The sequence below is a fragment of the Oncorhynchus mykiss genome, chromosome 1, assembly GCF_013265735.2.
Source record: "Oncorhynchus mykiss isolate Arlee chromosome 1, USDA_OmykA_1.1, whole genome shotgun sequence".
NCBI classification, from domain to species: domain Eukaryota; kingdom Metazoa; phylum Chordata; class Actinopteri; order Salmoniformes; family Salmonidae; genus Oncorhynchus; species Oncorhynchus mykiss.
The window spans coordinates 61,969,115-61,986,856 of NC_048565.1; the positions used below are offsets into that span (position 1 = coordinate 61,969,115).

Here is a 17,742-nt window from a genome sequence, read left to right on the forward strand (position 1 = left end):
CCTGAAAGGGAAAAACATCTTCAGACAATATTCCCTGTAATGTTTCGGCTACGAAGCCCTGGAGATCCAAAAACATACACAACTATATCCATTGTCTTTGACTTCTTGTTTGTTTGGCGGCCTGTGCTGTATCACCAGCGTAATAAACGCAACAAATCTACCTTCTTCACTATAGTATTTCTGGATCTGTTAATTAACGGGTGAACAAGATTTTCTGCAGGCTGGGGGCATCCATTGCCATTTCTTCTTCATTTCCACTCCCTCCTTCAACCATTTGCACTGCTTCCATATAGGAGACCTGCTGGACAGCCATGATTCTTGTCATTTCGACCTCCTTCATCCTTACAGTGCACTTCCTGGAAGCAGAACGGAGCTATGCGGTATAATGAGAGATACAGTATGAGGAAAAGAAGTGGATGAAACTTACTGTGGGATTGGTCAAATCTCACACTGCCCTCTGTTGGACAGCCCTGGAACAAAAGAAAGCCAGAGGGAGAGAGTTATTGTAGAGCAAAGCAGATTTGAGCAGAATGTATTAATTTACAGCATAGTGGTCAGCTCTTTTAGGGCCATCATGAGAGAGCAGGAAGTCTGAGCAGCAGTTTGTTTATTGTCAGGAATAGGCTGGGGTACATTGGGAACAAGCATTAATGCATTTGAAGATGAAGAAAAAAAAAAAAAATTGCAAACATTGGATGGAGAAAGTGATCATACTTATTTTATTATTTTAATTAATCACTGTAGGTCAATATGTCCTGCTGGTACTGATGCATAAAATATAATTCACATGTACAATTTTCACATGAGTCAGACACGTGGTTTTCAGACGCACATTTTTGAACACGTTTATTTTTCACCACTTCCAGCTACGTCTGGTCTCCCGTTCAGGGAACGATCAGGACAGACCCTGCTTAGCTTCAGAAGCAAACCAGAAGTGCAATGCAAGGTGCTATGTTGCTGGAAGGAATGTACCAAAACTTGCAAATGAAAAAGGCAGAGAAAGCAAAGGCCAGGGTAACGTAACCAAAGATGGGGGGGAAAATTGCAGGAAAGAGGGAAGCATTTTTATTAAACTGCATTATCATAAACAAAAATCACTGAAAACTATTTTTTACAAAGAAAAAAAGATTTCCTCAAAACATTTTGTTATGCTATCAATACTTTTGGGTTTCAATATCATTATTTTTGTTTGCAATACTAAGAATGTTGTTCTCGACGTCAGAAGTTTTGCTTGACATTCATGGCACAAAAGTAACTCACTCACTGGAGGATTGCACCATATATTAACTCTATGACTCTATTAAAAGGCGTTTAAAGCCGGAATCCTTAATTGAAACATTAAGAAAGTGTTCCCCGCCACAGTTTCAGTAAAAAGCTGAGGGATGGGGCTGGAGATAGAACCACTTTCAAATCCATCGATTCGCTATGGATGCAAGGACTGACCATCCATGATATCAATATTATAGTTTTAACCATGTTTTTAGGCTATACATATACTTCCAATTCCACATGTGAAAGTGAGATTTTCACATGTGAAACTGCATATCCAATTCTCACAGAACAACGAGCAGTCAAGGAAGGTATGTGTTCATCACATAGGGGTGTTCACCTCATTAGTCGGCAGTGGTATGATTAAGTACACAAACAATCCTATAGTGATGCAAGCTACCACTGAAGACAGTGCTGCTATTGATACTCAATGCAAGGGAACACATCAAACGAGTCCCTTGTGCGACAGCTAAATGTGTCCTCCAGGACTGGTTGAAAGAAAGGAGAACAGGACGTACAGTATGCTGATCCGAGCTGCATCATTGGAGCATGCAGAACAACACCAAGGCCACATAAAAGAGGCAGTGAAACACTTCCAGGGAGTCCTCCATTGTATATCACCCTGAGGACTGATTTAAGAGACACTCAGAACACTCCCATTTATATTGCCCGGCTGTAGAGAAGATTGGAACTGAGTTAAGTCTCTCTCTCTCTCTCTCTCTCTCTCTCTCTCTCTCTCTCTCTCTCTCTCTCTCTCTCTCTCTCTCTCTCTCTCTCTCTCTCTCTCTCTCTCTCTCTCTCTCTCTCTCTCTCTCTCTCTCTCTCTCTCTCTCTCTCTCTCTCTCTCTCTCTCTCTCTCTCTCTCTCTCTCTCTCTCTCTCTCTCCCTCTCTCCCTCTCTCTCTCTCTCTCTCTCCCTCCCTCTCTCCCTCCCTCCCTCCCTCCCTCCCTCCCTCCCTCCCTCCCTCCCTCCCTCCTGAAATTAAGCCTAAAAGGATATTTGAGTGAGTTTCCAGACAAAACCCAAGGGTACAACCAGATCGTAAAACATCTACATGTCTTTGAGGCACATTTCTTCCTCATACAATAGTGCAATAAACATACTAATTTCCTGACCCCAAGTGTCCACAAGAGGTCAGCTAAAGTGTCATTGTAAGAACTACATTTGATCATTCCTGACCAGTCTGAACACCCTAAGACTATTTGACATGAAGCATATGTTTGTTTCAGAACAGCATTTTTTTGGAGAGCAATGAGAGTTAACTGCATGGTTTTTGAAGCCCTACCTCTATCTGAAGAAATTATAAGTACAGTACAGATGGTCAATTTACAGGGCCGGTATCCCAGACATAAATTATGCCAAATCCTGGACTAAAAATCATTTTCAGTGGAGATTTTCCAGCAGTGCTCCAGCCTAGACAAACAGGAGAATGAGATAAACTGTAATCAAGTAAACCTCCAGTACTAAAGTCTCTACCTAAATGCACATTCTCTTGATCTGGACAATCTGAAACGATTTTAGAGCTACTTTACCTTAACAAATACAGGTCAATTTGGCTCAGTGGCACAGACACTGAAAAACAAACAGACAACTTCAGACACATTGCAGTGTCTGAATCCTGGTTTCTGAAATCTGAGATTTCCATACCCAACTACAACATTTTCTGCCAAGATAGAACTGCCAAAGGGTGGGGGGGGGGGGGGGGGGGGAGTTGCAATCTACTGCAGAGATAGCCTGCAAAGTTCTGTCATACTTTCCAGGTCTATGCCCAAAGAGTTCGAACTTCTAATTTTAAATATTAATCTCTCCAGAAATAAGTCTCTAACTGTTGCCGCCTGTTATAGACCCCACTCAGCTCCCAGCTGTGCCCTGGACACCGTGAATTGATTGCCCCCCATCTAACTTCAGAATTTGTTCTGTTAGGTGACCTAAACTGGGATATGCTTAACACCCCGGCAGTCCTACAATCTAGGCTAGATGCCCTGAATCTCTCACAAATCATCAAGGAACCCACCAGGTACAATCCTAAATCTGTAAACATGGGCACCCTCATTGATATTATTCTGACCTACTTGCCCTCCAAATAGGATCTCAGCGACCACTGCCTCATTGCCTGCATCCGCTATGGGTCCGCGGTCAAACGACCACCCCTCATCACTGTCAAACGCTCCCTAAAACACTTCAGCAAGCAGGCCTTTCTAACCGACCTGACCCGGGTATCCTGGAAGGATATCGACCTCATCCCATCAGTCGAGGATGCCTGGTCGTTCTTTAAAAGTAACTTCCTCACCATCTTAAATAAGCATGCCCCTTTCAAAAAATGTAGAACCAAGAACAGATATAGCCCTTGGTTCACTCTAGACCTGACTGCCCTTGACCAACACAAAAACATCCTGTGGCAGACTGCTATAGCATCGAATGGTCCCCGCGATATGCTACTTTTCAGGGAAGTCAGGAACCAATGCACGCAGTCATTCAGGAATGCAAAGGCTAGCTTGGACACTGTCAAGTCCATGGCGAACAAGAGCGCCTCCTCCCAGCTGCCCACTGCACTTGGCTAGGTAACACGGTCACCACCAATAAATCCATGATAATCTAAAATTTCAACAATTATTTCTCTACGGCTGGCTATGCTATCCTCCTGGCTACCCCAACCCCGGCCAACAGCCCCTCCCCCCACCCCCCCCGAGCTACTTGCCTGAGCCTCCCCAGCTTCTCCTTCACCCAAATACAGATAGCAGATGTTCTGAAAGAGCTGCAAACCCTGGACCAGTACAAATCAGCTGGGCTAGAAAATCTGGACCCTCTATTTCTAAAACTATCCGCCGCCATTGTTGCAACCCCTATTACCAGCCTGTTCAACCTCTCTTTCGTGTCGTCTGAGATCCATAAAGATTGGAAAGCTGCCACGGTCATCCCCCTCTTCAAAGGGGGTGACACTCAAGACCCAAATTGCTATAGACCTATATCCATCCTGCCCTGCCTCTCTAAAGTTTTCGAAAGCCTAGTTAATAAACAGATCACTGACCATTTCCAATCCCACCGTACCTTCTCAGCTGTGCAATCTGGTTTCCGAGCCGGTCTCGGGTGCACCTCAGCCACGCTCAAGGTACTAAACAATATCATAACCGCCATCGATAAAAGACAGTACTGTGAAGCCGTCTTCATCGACCTGGCCAAGGCTTTCGACTCTGTCAATCGCCGTATTCTTACCGGCAGACTCAATAGCCTTGGTTTCTCAGATGACTGCCTCGCCTGGTTCACCAACTACTTTGCAGACAGAGTTCAGTGTGTCAAATCGGAGGGCCTGTTGTCCGGACCTCTGGCAGTCTCTATGGGGGTACCACAGGGTTCAATTCTCGTGCCGACTCTTTTTTCTGTATATATCAATGATGTTGCTCTTGCTGCGGGTGATTCCCTGATCCACCTCTATGCAGACGACACCATTCTGTATACTTCTGGCCCTTCTTTGGACACTGTGTTAACTAACCTCCAAACGAGCTTCAATGCCACACAACACTCCTTCGGTGGCCTCCAACTCCTCTTAAACGCTAGTAAAACCAAATGCATGCTCTTCAACCGTTCACTGTCTGCACCCGCCTGCCCGACTAGCATCACTACCCTGGACGGCTCTGACCTAGAATATGTGTTTAGACTGTAAACTCTCCTTCCAGACTCAAATTAAACATCTCCAATCCAAAATCAAATCTAGAATCGGCTTTCTATTCCGCAACAAAGCCTCCTTCACTCACGCCTCCAAACTTGCCCTAGTAAAAATGACTATCCTACCGATCCTCGACTTTGGCGATGTCATCTACAAAATAGCTTCCAATACTCTACTCAGCAAACTGGATGCAGTCTATCACAGTGCCATCCATTTTGTTACCAAAACCCCTTATACCACCCACCACTGCAACCTGTATGCTCTAGTCGGCTGGCCCTCTCTGCATGTTCGTTGCCAGAACCTCTGGCTCCAGGTCATCTATAAGTCTATGCTAGGTAAAGCTCCGCCTTATCTCAGCTCACTGGTCATGATAACAACACCCACTCGCAGCACGCGCTCCAGCAGGTATACCTCACTGGTCATCCCCAAAGCCAACACCTCCTTCGGCCACCTTTCCTTCCAGTTCTCTGCTGCCAGTGACTGGAATTAATTGCAAAAATCACTGAAGCTGGAGACTTATATTTCCTTCACTAACTTTAAACATCAGCTATCTGAGCAGCTAATCGATCGCTGCAGCTGTTCATAGTCCATCTATAAATAACCCACCCAATCTACCTACCTCATTCCCATACTGTTTTTATTTACTTTCTGCTCTTTTGCACATCACTATTTCTGCTTGCACATCATCATCTGCTCATTTATCACGTCAGTGTTAACCTGCCAAATTGTAATTACTTCGCTACTATGGCCTATTTATTGCCTACCTCCTCATGCCATTTGTACACACTGTATATATACTTTCTTTTTCTATTGCGTTATTGAATGTACGCTTGTTTATTCCATGTGAAACTCTGTGTTGTTGTTTGTGTCGCACTGCTTTGCTTTATCTTGGCCAGGTCGCAGTTGTAAATGAGAACTTGTTCTCAACTAGCTTACCTGGTTAAATAAAGGTGAAATAAAAAAAATAAAAAAAATAATAAAATAAAAAAATACTGTGAGAAACTCAAAACCCACATTCATAACCAAATTCATTTTGGCATTCTGTTTGGATGATTATATACTGTATAGTGCTCTGCTCTCAGATATCTAATGAGAGGGCTGCAGTTGGTCATAAACTTATGAGGCCATGAGGTGGCTGCCTGGCAACTGTTTCCCACCTCTCAGTGGCCTCTGGTCATTAGTCATTCATTAGCTAAACATGGGGAGGGGTTGGGTTGGAAGAGAGACAGAAGCTGAAACCTGATAACAGACAATGAATGACAGCGTCAGTGCATGGACAATTCTTCTGAAAATAAATTATGATGAACCCTGCCAACACTCAGGTCTTTCAGAAAGTCTCAGACTGAAATGTTGACAATTGTTTTAAAATTATTTTTCACCTTTATTTAACCAGGTAGGCAAGTTGAGAACAAGTCCTCATTTACAATTGCGACCTGGCCAAGATAAAGCAAAGCAGTTCGACACATACAACGACAGAGTTACACATGGAGTAAAACAAACATACAGTCAATAATACAGTAAAAACAAGTCTATATACGATGTGAGCAAATGAGGTGAGATAAGGGAGGTAAAGGCAAAAAAGGCCATGGTGGCAAAGTAAATACAATATAGCAAGTAAAACACTGGAATGGTAGTTTTGCAGTGGAAGAATGTGCAAAGTAGAAATAAAAAAATAAAAAAAAATAAAATAAATAAACAATAAACTAGCAGAGGTAACCTGTGTGCAGGAATTTCGATTTTTTTTCTATAATGAGGTAACTTTCAATTCGGTCTGTAACCACATGGAATTCATCACTTACAGTGGCGATTTTAGCATGTAAATATTGGTGGGGCAAAGTAAAAAAAAAATGTTTTTAGATGCATGCCAGCAAAAGCCACTACACAATACAACACAACATTAAACAACACATTAATTGCACTATAATGATGACAAACTCTTCCCACAAACTGTTAGGGCCTACATAAAGCTGTCCCAACAGCAGTCCCAACACATTACCACTGCTACACCTGGTTATCAGCGGAGCTTTGTCTGGCAGCGAAACAGTTAATTAATTTACCGCCTTTAAAAAAAAACATAGCTGATAAGGCTGACTTGCTTAAACAAATGTTGTTTCTACGGACATTTGAGATGCAAAAACTATGGCATAAGGGGACGACAAGCGGATAAGAGGCAAGCCGTAATTTCGATTAAGACATTAATGAGTGAGCTAGGACTATTTGTTCAGCACTTTTGAAATGTACAGCGACAGAATTCAGAACATGGGCCGTTCTTACAGTATTCTCCCTGTACACCAAGTCAGAATCGTAGCATAAATAAAGGGGGCATATAAGCAGACAACGAAAGCTCTTACAATGTTCAATGATTACATTTCTATAAAACAGGCTATAGACTACAAGTGCACCATCAAGTCAGAACAGTATGCGAAATTAAGAGCGGTAAAGGAACCAAATTATTAGGGTGAGGCACATGGGCTACTAACAGCTTACTACACAACATACACTTAGAATTACTTTCTAAACTACAGTACACATATCTCCCTGGCATATAATTTATGCAGCAGCATACAATACATTTTTGGACTCAACTTGTTGTGCTGTGCTCACTTGAACAGGAAGATGGTGAGGCGGTCATCAAATTTTGTCAAACTTTGTCATCAAAGTCTGGCATTCTCAGGATTTATGGTGCTTTCAAGTTAACTGGGAGCTCTGAAAAAAACAAGGTTGAATCATGATGACGTCAGTGATCTTCAGGTCAGAGCTCTAGAAAGAGCCCAGAGTTCCCGACTTACAATTCCGAGTTGGATGACCATTCCAAATGTATTTTCCCAGTCGGAGGACATTTTTTTTCCCCCGAGTTCCCAGTTGTCTTGAACTCACTGAAGTGAGATTTCCCAGTTCTGAGTTTACAGTTGTTTTGAGTGTGGCAGAAGTCATGCTGGATTGACAGCACAGCTAATGTTGAATGTTTATCCTTTTAAGTTTGGAAAAAATACCCTTATATCCAGACTTGGTACCACACACCTAGTCCACTGAATAGCAGGCTTGTGATTGCTTTTCAATGCTTGCAGTTAACCACTGATTCCTTCCAAACCACTCATTGTTGAATTTGTGATTTTGTGCAGTATTTGTCCAATGGCCGATGATCACCAATATGTTTTATCTATAATTCCTCTTCATTATTTATCTTCATATGACAAGGATTAAAAACCATTTGCCAGTAGATTGTGGACTTGATTCATGATGATGACTGTGAGCTTGCTAGTTAAGATTTTGAAAGTATGATGTCCAATCAAAGCTACTGTAGATACAGTACAATCAGATACACCTGTATTTGAGGAGTTTTTCCCCATTATTCTCTGCAGATCCGCTCAAGCTCTGTCAGGTTGGATGGGGAGCGTTGCTGCACAGCTATTTTTAGGTCTCTCCAGAGATGTTTGATAGGGTTGAAGTCCAGGCTCTGGCTGGGCCACTCAAGGACATTCAGAGACTTGTCCTGAAGCCACTCCTGCGTTGTCTTGGCTGTGTGCTTAGGGTCGCTGTCCTGTTGGAAGGTGAACCTTAGCCCCAGTCTGAGGTCCTGAGCGCTCTATAGCAGGTTTTCATCAAGGATCTCTCTGTACATTGCTCTGTTCATCATTCCCTCGATCCTGACTAGTCTTCCAGTCCCTGCCGCTGATGATGCTGCCACCAACATTCTTCAACGTAGGGATGGTGCCAGGTTTCCTCCAGACGTGACGCTTGGCATTCAGGACAAAGAGTTCAATCTTGGTTTCATCAGACCAGAGAATCTTGTTTCTCATGGTCTGAGGGTCTTTAGGTGCCTTTTGGCAAACGCCAAGCGGGCTGTCATGTGCATTTTACTGATGAGTGGCTTCTGTCTGGCCACTCTACCATAAAGGCCTGATTGGTGGAGTGCTGCAGAGATGGTTGTCCTTTCTTTAAGGTTCTCCCATCTCCACAGAGGAACGCTAGAGCTCTATCAGAGTGAAAATCGGGTTCTTGGTCACCTCCCTGACCATGGTTCTTCTCCTCAAATTGCTCAGTTTGGCAAGGCGACCAGCTCTAGGAAGTCTTGGTGGTTCCAAACTTCTTCCATTTTATTTATTTTTAACCAGGTAGGCTAGTTGAGAACAAGTTCTCATTTACAACTGCGACCTGGCCGAGATAAAGCAAAGCAGTTCGACACATACAACAACACAGAGTTACACATGGAATAAACAAACATACAGTCAATAATACAGTAGAAAAAAAGTATATATATACCGTGTGTGCAAATGAGGTAAGATAAGGGAGGTAAGGCAATAAAATAGGCCATAGTGACGAGGTAATTACGATATAGTAATTAAACACTGGAGTGATAGATGTGCAGAAGATGAACGTGCAAGTAGAGATACTGGGGTGCAAAGGGGCAAAATAAATAAATACAGTATGGGGATAAGGTAGTTGGGTGGGCTATTTACAGATGGGCTATGCACAGGTGCAATGATATGAGCTGCTCTGACAGCTGGTGCTTGAAGTTAGTGAGGAAGATAAGAGTCTCCAGCTTCAGCGATTTTTGCAGTTCGTTCCAGTCATTGGCAGCAAACAACTGGAAGGAAAGGCGGCCAAAGGAGGAATTGGCTTTTGGGGTGACCAGTGAAATATACCTGCTGGAGCGCATGCTGCGGGTGGGTGCTGCTATGGTGACCAGTGAACTGAGATAAGGCAGGGCTTTACCTAGCAAAGACTTGTAGATGACTTGAAGCCAGTGGGTTTGGCGAAGAGTATGAAGCGAGGGCCAGCCAACGAGAGCGTATAGGTCGCAGTGGTGTGTAGTATATGGGGCTTTGGTGACAAAACGGATGGCACTATGATAGACTGCATCCAATTTGTGGAGTAGAGTGTTGGAGGCTATTTTGTAGGAAAGCTACAAAATAGGATTGGTAGGATAGTCAGTTTTACGAGGGTATGTTTGGCAGCATGAGTGAAGGATGCTTTGTTGCGAAATAGGAAGCCGATTCTAGATTACATTTTGGATTGGAGATGCTTAATGTGGGTCTGGAAGGAGAGTTTACAGTCTAACCAGACACCTAGGTAGTTGTCCACATATTCTAGGTCAGAACCGTCCAGAGTAGTGATGCTGGACGGCGGGCAGGTGTGGGCAGAGATCGGTTGAAGAGCATGCATTTAGTTTTTGGAGGCCACGGAAGGAGAGTTGTATGGCATTGAATCTCGTCTGGAGATTAGTTAGCACAGTGTCCAAAGAAGGGCCAGAAGTATACCGAATCTGCATAGAGGTGGATCAGAGAATCACCAGCTGCAAGAGCGACATCATTGATATATACAGAGAAGAGAGTCGGCCCGAGAATTGAACCCTGTGGCACCCCCATAGAAACTGCCAGAGGTCCGGACAACAGGCCCTCCGATTTTACACACTGCACTTTATCAGTGAAGAAGTTGGTGAACCAGGCGAGGCAGTCATTTGAGAAACCAAGGCTGTTGAGTCTGCCGATAAGAATGTGGTGATTGTCAGTCGAAAGCCTTGGCCAAGTCGATGAATACGGCTGCACAGTAATGTCTCTTATCGATGGCAGTTATGATATCGTTTAGGACCTTGAGCATGGCTGAGGTGCACCCATGACCAGCTCGAAAGCCAGATTGCATAGCGGAGAAGGTACGGTTGGATTGGAAATGGTTGGTGATCTGTTTGTTAACTTGGCTTAGAGGGTAGATAGATAGATATAGGTCTGTAGCAGTTTGGGTCTAGAGTGTCTCCCCCTTTGAAGAGGGGGATGACCGCGGCAGCTTTCCAATCTTTGGGGATCTCAGACAATACGAACGAGAGGTTGAACAGGCTAGTAACAGGGGTTGCAACAATTTCGGCAAATCATTTTAGAAAGAGAGGGTCCAGATTGTCTAGCCCGGCTGATTTGTAGGGGTCCAGATTTTGCAGCTCTTTCAGAACATCATCTGGATTTGGGTGAAGGAGAAATGGGGGAGGCTTGGGTGAGTTGCTGTGGGGGGTGCAGGGCAGATGACCGGGGTAGGGGTAGCCAGGGGGAAAGCATGGCCAGCCGTGGAAAAATTCTTATTCAAACTCTCAATTATCATGGATTTATCGATGGTGACAGTGTTTCCTAGCCTCAGTGCAGTGTGTAGCTGGGAGGAGGTGCTCTTATTCTCCATGGACTTTACAGTGTCTCAGAACTTTTTTGAGTTTGTGCTACAGGATGCAAATTTCTGCTTGAAAGAGCTAGTCTTAGCTTTCCTAACTGCCTGTGTAGATTGGTTCCTAACTTCCCTAAAAAGTTGCATACCGCTGGGGCTATTCGATGCTAATGCAGTGCGCCACAGGATGTTTTTGTGCTGGTCAAAGGCAGTCAGGTCTGGAGTGAACCAGGGGCTATATCTGTTCCTGGTTCAATTTTTTTTTGAATGGGACATGCTTATTTAAGATGGTGAGGAAAGCACTTTTAAAGAATAACCAGGCATCCTCTACTGACGGGATGAGATCGATATCCTTCCAGGATACCCGGGCCAGGTCGGTTAGAAAGGCCTGCTTGCTGAAGTGTTTTAGGGAGCGTTTGACAGTGATGAGGGGTGGTCGTTTGGAGGCAACTGTGTTCTTGGGGGATCTTCATTGCTGCAGAATTATTTTTGGTACCCTTCCCCAGATTGACGCAAACATGTCTCGGAGCTCTACAGACAATTCCTTAGACATGTGGGCTCCCGTTGGGCTCCCGAGTGGTGCAGCGGTCTAAGGCACTGTATCACAGTGCTAAAGGCGTCACTACAGACCCTGGTTCGATCCCGGGCTGTATCACAACCGGCCATGATCGAGAGACCCATAGGGCAGAGCACAATTGGCCCAGCGTCATCCTGGTTAGGGTTTGGCCGGTGTAGGCCGTCATTGTAAATAAGAATTTGCTCTTAACTGACTTGCCTAGTTAAATAAAGGTTAAATAAAAAATCTATAAATAAAAAGTGTAACTTTCCAAATCATGACCAATCAATTGAATTTACCAGAGGTGGACTTCAATAAAATTGTACAAACATCTCAAGGATGATCAATGGACACAGGATGCACCTGAGCTCCATTTCGAGTCTCTTAGCAAAGGGTCTGAATTCTTAAGGCATTTATGCTTTTTATTTTTTATAAATTGTCCAAATGTTTTTATTTTTTTTAAACTGTTTTTGCTTCGTCATTATGGAGTATTGTTTGAAAATTGTTGAGGATTTGTTTTACTTTAATCCATTTGAGAATAAGACTGTAACATAACAAAATGTGGAAAAAGTCAAGGGGTCTGAATACTTTCTGAAGGCACTGTATAATGTGATTTGATGTCATTTTATCTGTGGCCAATAACCTTAAGCTTTCTTGAATGGGCACTTCTAATGTAACTCCATGTCAGCACCCACGAGGCTTGAATTCTTTTGCTCTACCCTTAGATTTGGCGGTGACGTCGTGTCCCTATGAGTGACAGAACACTGAGCCAATCACGGCGCAACTAGAGAACATCACCCAATCACGGTGCAACTAGAGAACATTACCAATGCCTACACTACACTATTTTCTGCTGGCTACCCATCAACACAGAAAGTACTGAGCTAGGCTGAAACACCTGTGTTTTGGAGTTGCCTTACTCAAGAAAGCAATTATTATTTTATTTATTTTTTACATTGTTTGCAAACTGATATGTGACAGCGTCTTTGGTGTATGTCACACTCATCAGATCCTCGGACAGGATGAGATGCGGATGGAACTATTTCCTGCATCTTCTCCCAGACTCTGAACTGCAGGTTGCCTAGGTACTTTGCCACGTGGATCAGTGATCCTGAAATCTTCTCCGGATTTGACAGGGTGCACTTTGCTTTTTTGACTGTGGCCTTGAAATTCTGCAGGAACGAGATATCGTCGGCTCCCAGCTCTTTCTCTATGGCTCTGATTGTGTCCGAAAGTGATGATATCTCCCTGCTCATCTCTTCAATCTTTTTTGTCATCGTCTGACTCTTTTGCTTCTCTTCCTTCCTCAGTGCAGCAATCCTGGCTTCCTCTTCATCCTGTAGAAACTGGTGAAGCTTCCCAAACTCCTCCTTAATCTGCTTCTCTGTGTGCTGGGCCTGTGTCTTAATGTGCTCTGCTGTTTGATCACAGGTCAGTTTAACTTCATTTAAGACCTCCAGCATATCCTTTAGGGGCTTCAGTGCCATCTTAACTTCCTCCTTATGATCCAGTGCAGCTTCATCTATGGGGATGCAGTCATGCTTTTTATGGTTCTTTGAATCCCGGCACACTACACAAATTGACTGCTTATCATCCAGACAGAACAGTTTGAGTTTCTCACTGTGCAGACTGCAATGCACATCTGGCCCTGCTGAATATCTCTGACCTTTCTCCTGTAAGTAGGCATCACACAGGTTCTTTAAAGCTAGGTTACATGGGGGGTTATCCATTGACAATCTTTTCCGGCACATTGGACATTCTCGAGATCCCTTCTGTTTCCAGAATTCCTTCAGACAGGCTTTGCAGACGCTGTGGGTACATGACAGGAAAACGGGATCCCTGAAGATGTCACAGCATACAGTACAGCAGAGATCCTCCTCTGGGAGGGAAGGTTTAGATTCCATTTTCTCACCACCACCGTCTCTCTTCTGTGATGGCTTCTGGAATTGAGGTTTACTTTCACTTTTGAAAACTTACAGCAGTGAGGTCTGTCAAACTTGGAAATCACAATGTATAGTAGATTATGCTGTTTCTTCAACCATATTCAATGGTTATTTGAATGTTGATTATTTCCAACAATTATAAGTCCACAGATAAGGCAAATAAATAATTTAGACCGAATGTTGTGAGCATTACTGAATAGCTACATGCTACAGTGTGGTTCCGTTGTGAACTCTACTACTTCCTGGTTGACAGATAATACAGGGGTGGAGTCTGCATACATCTCACGTGTGTGTACGTGTGTGTGTGTTATAAAATTGCAGAAATAGAACAAGCTCTCTCTTCAATACAGGACATTAACAAAACTCGAGCTCCAATTTACAATTACACAACACAAGGTTGCCACTACAATATCATGGTACAGTATACCATTAAATATATGTCATCAATGGCAGTCATATGCTGCCTTCAAATGCTCTTTGGAATCTCGTATTTCCCAGTTGGTGAAGTCGTTTATACAACATGATTGCGTTCAAGTGCTTTTTAAGAGATTTAGAATAACATAGCTAAGCAGGTAACGTTGCTAATAATTCCTTAGCTACCATGCTCGTCGAACATCTCATTCCAAAATCATAGGCATTAATATGTAGTTTGTCCCCCTTTTGCTTCTATAACAGCCTCCACTCTTCTGGGATGTCCTTCCACTAGATGTTGGAACATTGCTGCGGGAACTTGCTTCCATTCAAACATAAGAGCATTAGTGAGGTTGGGCACTGATGTTGGGCGATTAGGCCTGGCTCGTAATCGGCATTCCAATTAATCTCAAAGGTGTTCGATGGGGTTGAGGTCAGGGCTCTGTGCAGGCCAGTCAAGTTCTTTGTTACGTTCCCCAGTTTCTGTGTTGTGGTTTGTGTATTTGTATGTATGTGTGTGTTTCAGGATGGCTTCCTGAATTCCCCCAAGCAGCTGATTGGTCGGCCATGCTAATTGGAACTGACCCCACCCTCTCGTCAGGAACAGCTGTCTTCAATTACCAACTCCTTCTGAAGCTATATAAGCCAGTGTTCTATTGCTTAGAAGACAGATGATTGCAGAGAGAAGAGAGATGAGGGTGAGCGCCTGTGTTGGTTGTTGTTAGGAGAGCGATGGACATATGTCCTATGTTGGTTTTTTCTCAGAGACAGGTTTTGTTAAATATTTTTGTAGCTGCTGATTTGAGGCATTTGTGTGCCAATAGAACTGTGTTTTTGATTCTTGAAATTGTTTAATTACATTTGTATTATTCTGTTTCATTTGTTCCCAGGGGGGAAAGGGAAGGCACCTAGGTAGTGCTTAGGCAAGAGGCCTGCGGGCATACATAACTTGTAGTATTCACTGTCTATGCACACTAGTTAAGACCTGGGTGGACCACCCCCTGTATTTTGGTTAGCGCACTGGGTGGTGTTAAGTAAGTAGTGGGTAGGCAGGTAAGGTAGGAGAGGGGGGCTTTGATATTCTTTGCTTTGGTTCTGTCCAGCCCCTTTTCCCCATACGGTACCACTCTCTGCCTTTGTCATCCTTACTCGCACCTACAGTCCCACACCTCTTTCACTCCACGGGGAGTTGAGTTGTAGCAAGGTGTTGCGTTCCCTCTTCCTAGCGGCGTATGTAACATTCTTCCACCTGCTTGGCCATGGAAACTCATTTCATGAAGCTCTAGACTAAGTTATTGTGCTGAAGTTGCTTCTTGAGGCAGTTTGGAACTTGGTAGTGAGTGTTGCAACCGAGTACAGAGATTTATTTATGCGCTACACATGGCAGCACTCGGCGGTCCCGTTCTGTGAGCTTGTGTGGCCTTCACGGCTGAGCCGTTGTTGCTCCTAGATGTTTCCACTTACAATAACAGCAGTTACAGTTGACCGGGGCAGCTCTAGCAGGGCTGAAATTTGATGAAGTGACTTGTTGGAAAAGTGGCATCCTATGACGGTGCTACGTTGAAAGTCACTGAGCTCTTCAGTGCAGGCCATTCTACTGCCAATATTTGTCTATGGAGATTGAATGATTGTGTGCTAATTTTTAAAAAAAAAATTATATACAACTGTCAACGGCTGTGAATGAAATAGCCAAATCCACTAATTTGAAGGGTTGTCCACATACTTTTGTGTATATAGTTTATGCGTTTCTGAGCATTTGAATCTCACACGAGACAAAAACATCACAGTACTTAGTTTGAGTCTTGAAGTGATTAAAAACTGGGAAAATATGTCATTTATATTATGTAATTAATACCAATTCTGTTTATAGATACCAATCAATATGTACAGTAATCATGTACATAATTTGAAATTGAACTGCTGGCATTTAATTTTCCATTACTCTATCACTAATGATATTATTGCTGTTTACCTATTTGTTGTTTTTTATATTTCCTTGCAGCCCTCTCATTTGTGCAACATTGGGGGGGGGGGGGGGGGGGGGATGAAATTGTGACTGGCAAAGAAAATAAGGAAGAGTATAGAAATGGGCCTTTGTGTCTGAAACCTATTTTGACCAGGGCCCGGTTTCCCTAAAGCATCTTAAGTCTCAATGGTTCGAATGATGACCTTAAGCATTTTAGCCTTAAGATGCTTTTGGGAAAACGGGCCCAGGATGAGATCGAACAATGTTGTGTCATCGTGTTTAAATGTCGTGTTTGTTTTGTTTGTTGGTTGAGTGTGATATGTTGTATTGTGTCAATAAATAGGCAGATTCATGGGAACGTGCATTTAAATCTTGAGTTGTGTACAGTGTTTCGAAAGTATAGTGTTTTGAATTATATACATTTCTTTGCAGATGGTGTTAACAAACTGTAGCATTCCTGTTTTGTTTCAATCAAAGCATATATTTTGCCTAGTGGAGCACACTGAATTTCTCCATCCATGACCGCAAGGCCCTCCAGCGGGTGGTGGCCCAGTAAAACTACTCAAAAAACAGTGCCTTAGGAAGGCCCGCAGCATCGTCAAGAACCCCACACACCCCAGCCACAAGATGTTGATATTAGGTCTGATACCAACAGGCTCCGAGACAGTTTCTATGTACAAGTCATCAGACTGCTGAACACTTGATCTGGACTGATGACCTGCATTTACTCTCTGTGACTTAGAACACATGAACTCTCTCACACACACACACCTGTTGTTACCAGACTTGTATTATGATTGCTAAATACTGCACAATTTAAACACTTGCCCCTCATCCCCTCCTTCCCCAATACATTGGTAAAAATTGGACTATAAATTGTGCCTTCCTATATTATACTGCTAACATGTTTATTCTGTTCTACTGAGCCATTTACTTTGTATGATCTTTTATTTCTTACTGTTGCATTGTCAAGCAGGAACCTGCAAGTACATTACACATTTTGTTACAGTGTATACCATGTGCATCACGTACATCCGACTAATACAACTTAAAAACTTGTTGCGTTTTGGTAGCGTAGGAGAAAAATGCGACCATTCGCACAATCATCCTAAAATTAGGTGTTTTTTGTCTTACAGTATCATTATACTATATTTGGTTATGTACAATACTAACATTATGTGATCTTGCAGACATTGATCTAGCTTTGATCAATAGTAGTGCATGGGTAGAAATCACTGGGGAAGCCAAGCCCCCCCCCCAAAAAAGCCATATTACAACCTGTGTTGTGATTGATAATGGCGTTGTTTGCTCTTTAACCTGTTAATTCATATGCCTTGCGACGTGAAACATTGGCCTAAAGGTCGAGACAATAGGAAGACAGAGGCAGAATAAATTCAACCACACCTTTGTTTTATCACACAAAGTCCAAAGAGCTTGTAGCGGTATTTATTAGAGAGGGGTAAAGAAAGCTTTTGTTCGGGCGCCAGGCAGGTATTAACCATGCCGAAAGGAAAAGAGTAGAATAGAGAGAACCACTACCAGACCCACACACATCAGCAGAAGAGACTGCCTAGAGTGTAGCCTGTTTACCAGATAGCCAGTGGCGAGAAAAGAGAATACACACCATATAAAACCCACATCACAGCACAGGGGTAACCCAAACAAGAATACCTCATACAATAATACTAATACTAATAATGGCAGAGCAATTCAACAGCAACTTCATACAAGAACGAACCCAGTCATCAACATAGGATTTGCAATAATCTGTATTATTTTCTAGTAG

The 17,742-nt window shown here is 43.2% G+C and overlaps 2 protein-coding genes across 9 annotated transcripts in view; both read right to left on the bottom strand.

The window, feature by feature from the left end:
* Positions 1 to 17,742, bottom strand: part of LOC110526377 (sorbin and SH3 domain-containing protein 1) — an 83,646-nt gene that overhangs the window by 48,143 nt on the left and 17,761 nt on the right. For all 8 annotated transcript variants that reach the window (XR_002473938.2, XM_021607324.2, XM_021607332.2 and 5 more), the window contains exon 2: positions 428 to 470. The gene's annotated coding sequence lies outside the window, so the exon portion shown is untranslated. The remainder of the gene's footprint in view (positions 1 to 427; positions 471 to 17,742) is intronic.
* Positions 12,538 to 14,216, bottom strand: LOC110526417 (tripartite motif-containing protein 35-like). The gene has a single exon (XM_021607386.2). It carries the CDS (start codon positions 13,538 to 13,540, stop codon positions 12,581 to 12,583), a length of 960 nt encoding a protein of 319 aa, XP_021463061.2. The 5' UTR covers positions 13,541 to 14,216; the 3' UTR covers positions 12,538 to 12,580.

What these genes read in the sequence shown, in the direction of transcription:
- LOC110526417 (XM_021607386.2), bottom strand. Translation starts at nt 13,540, where the DNA reads ATGGAATCTAAACCTTCCCTCCCAGAGGAGGATCTCTGCTGTACTGTA.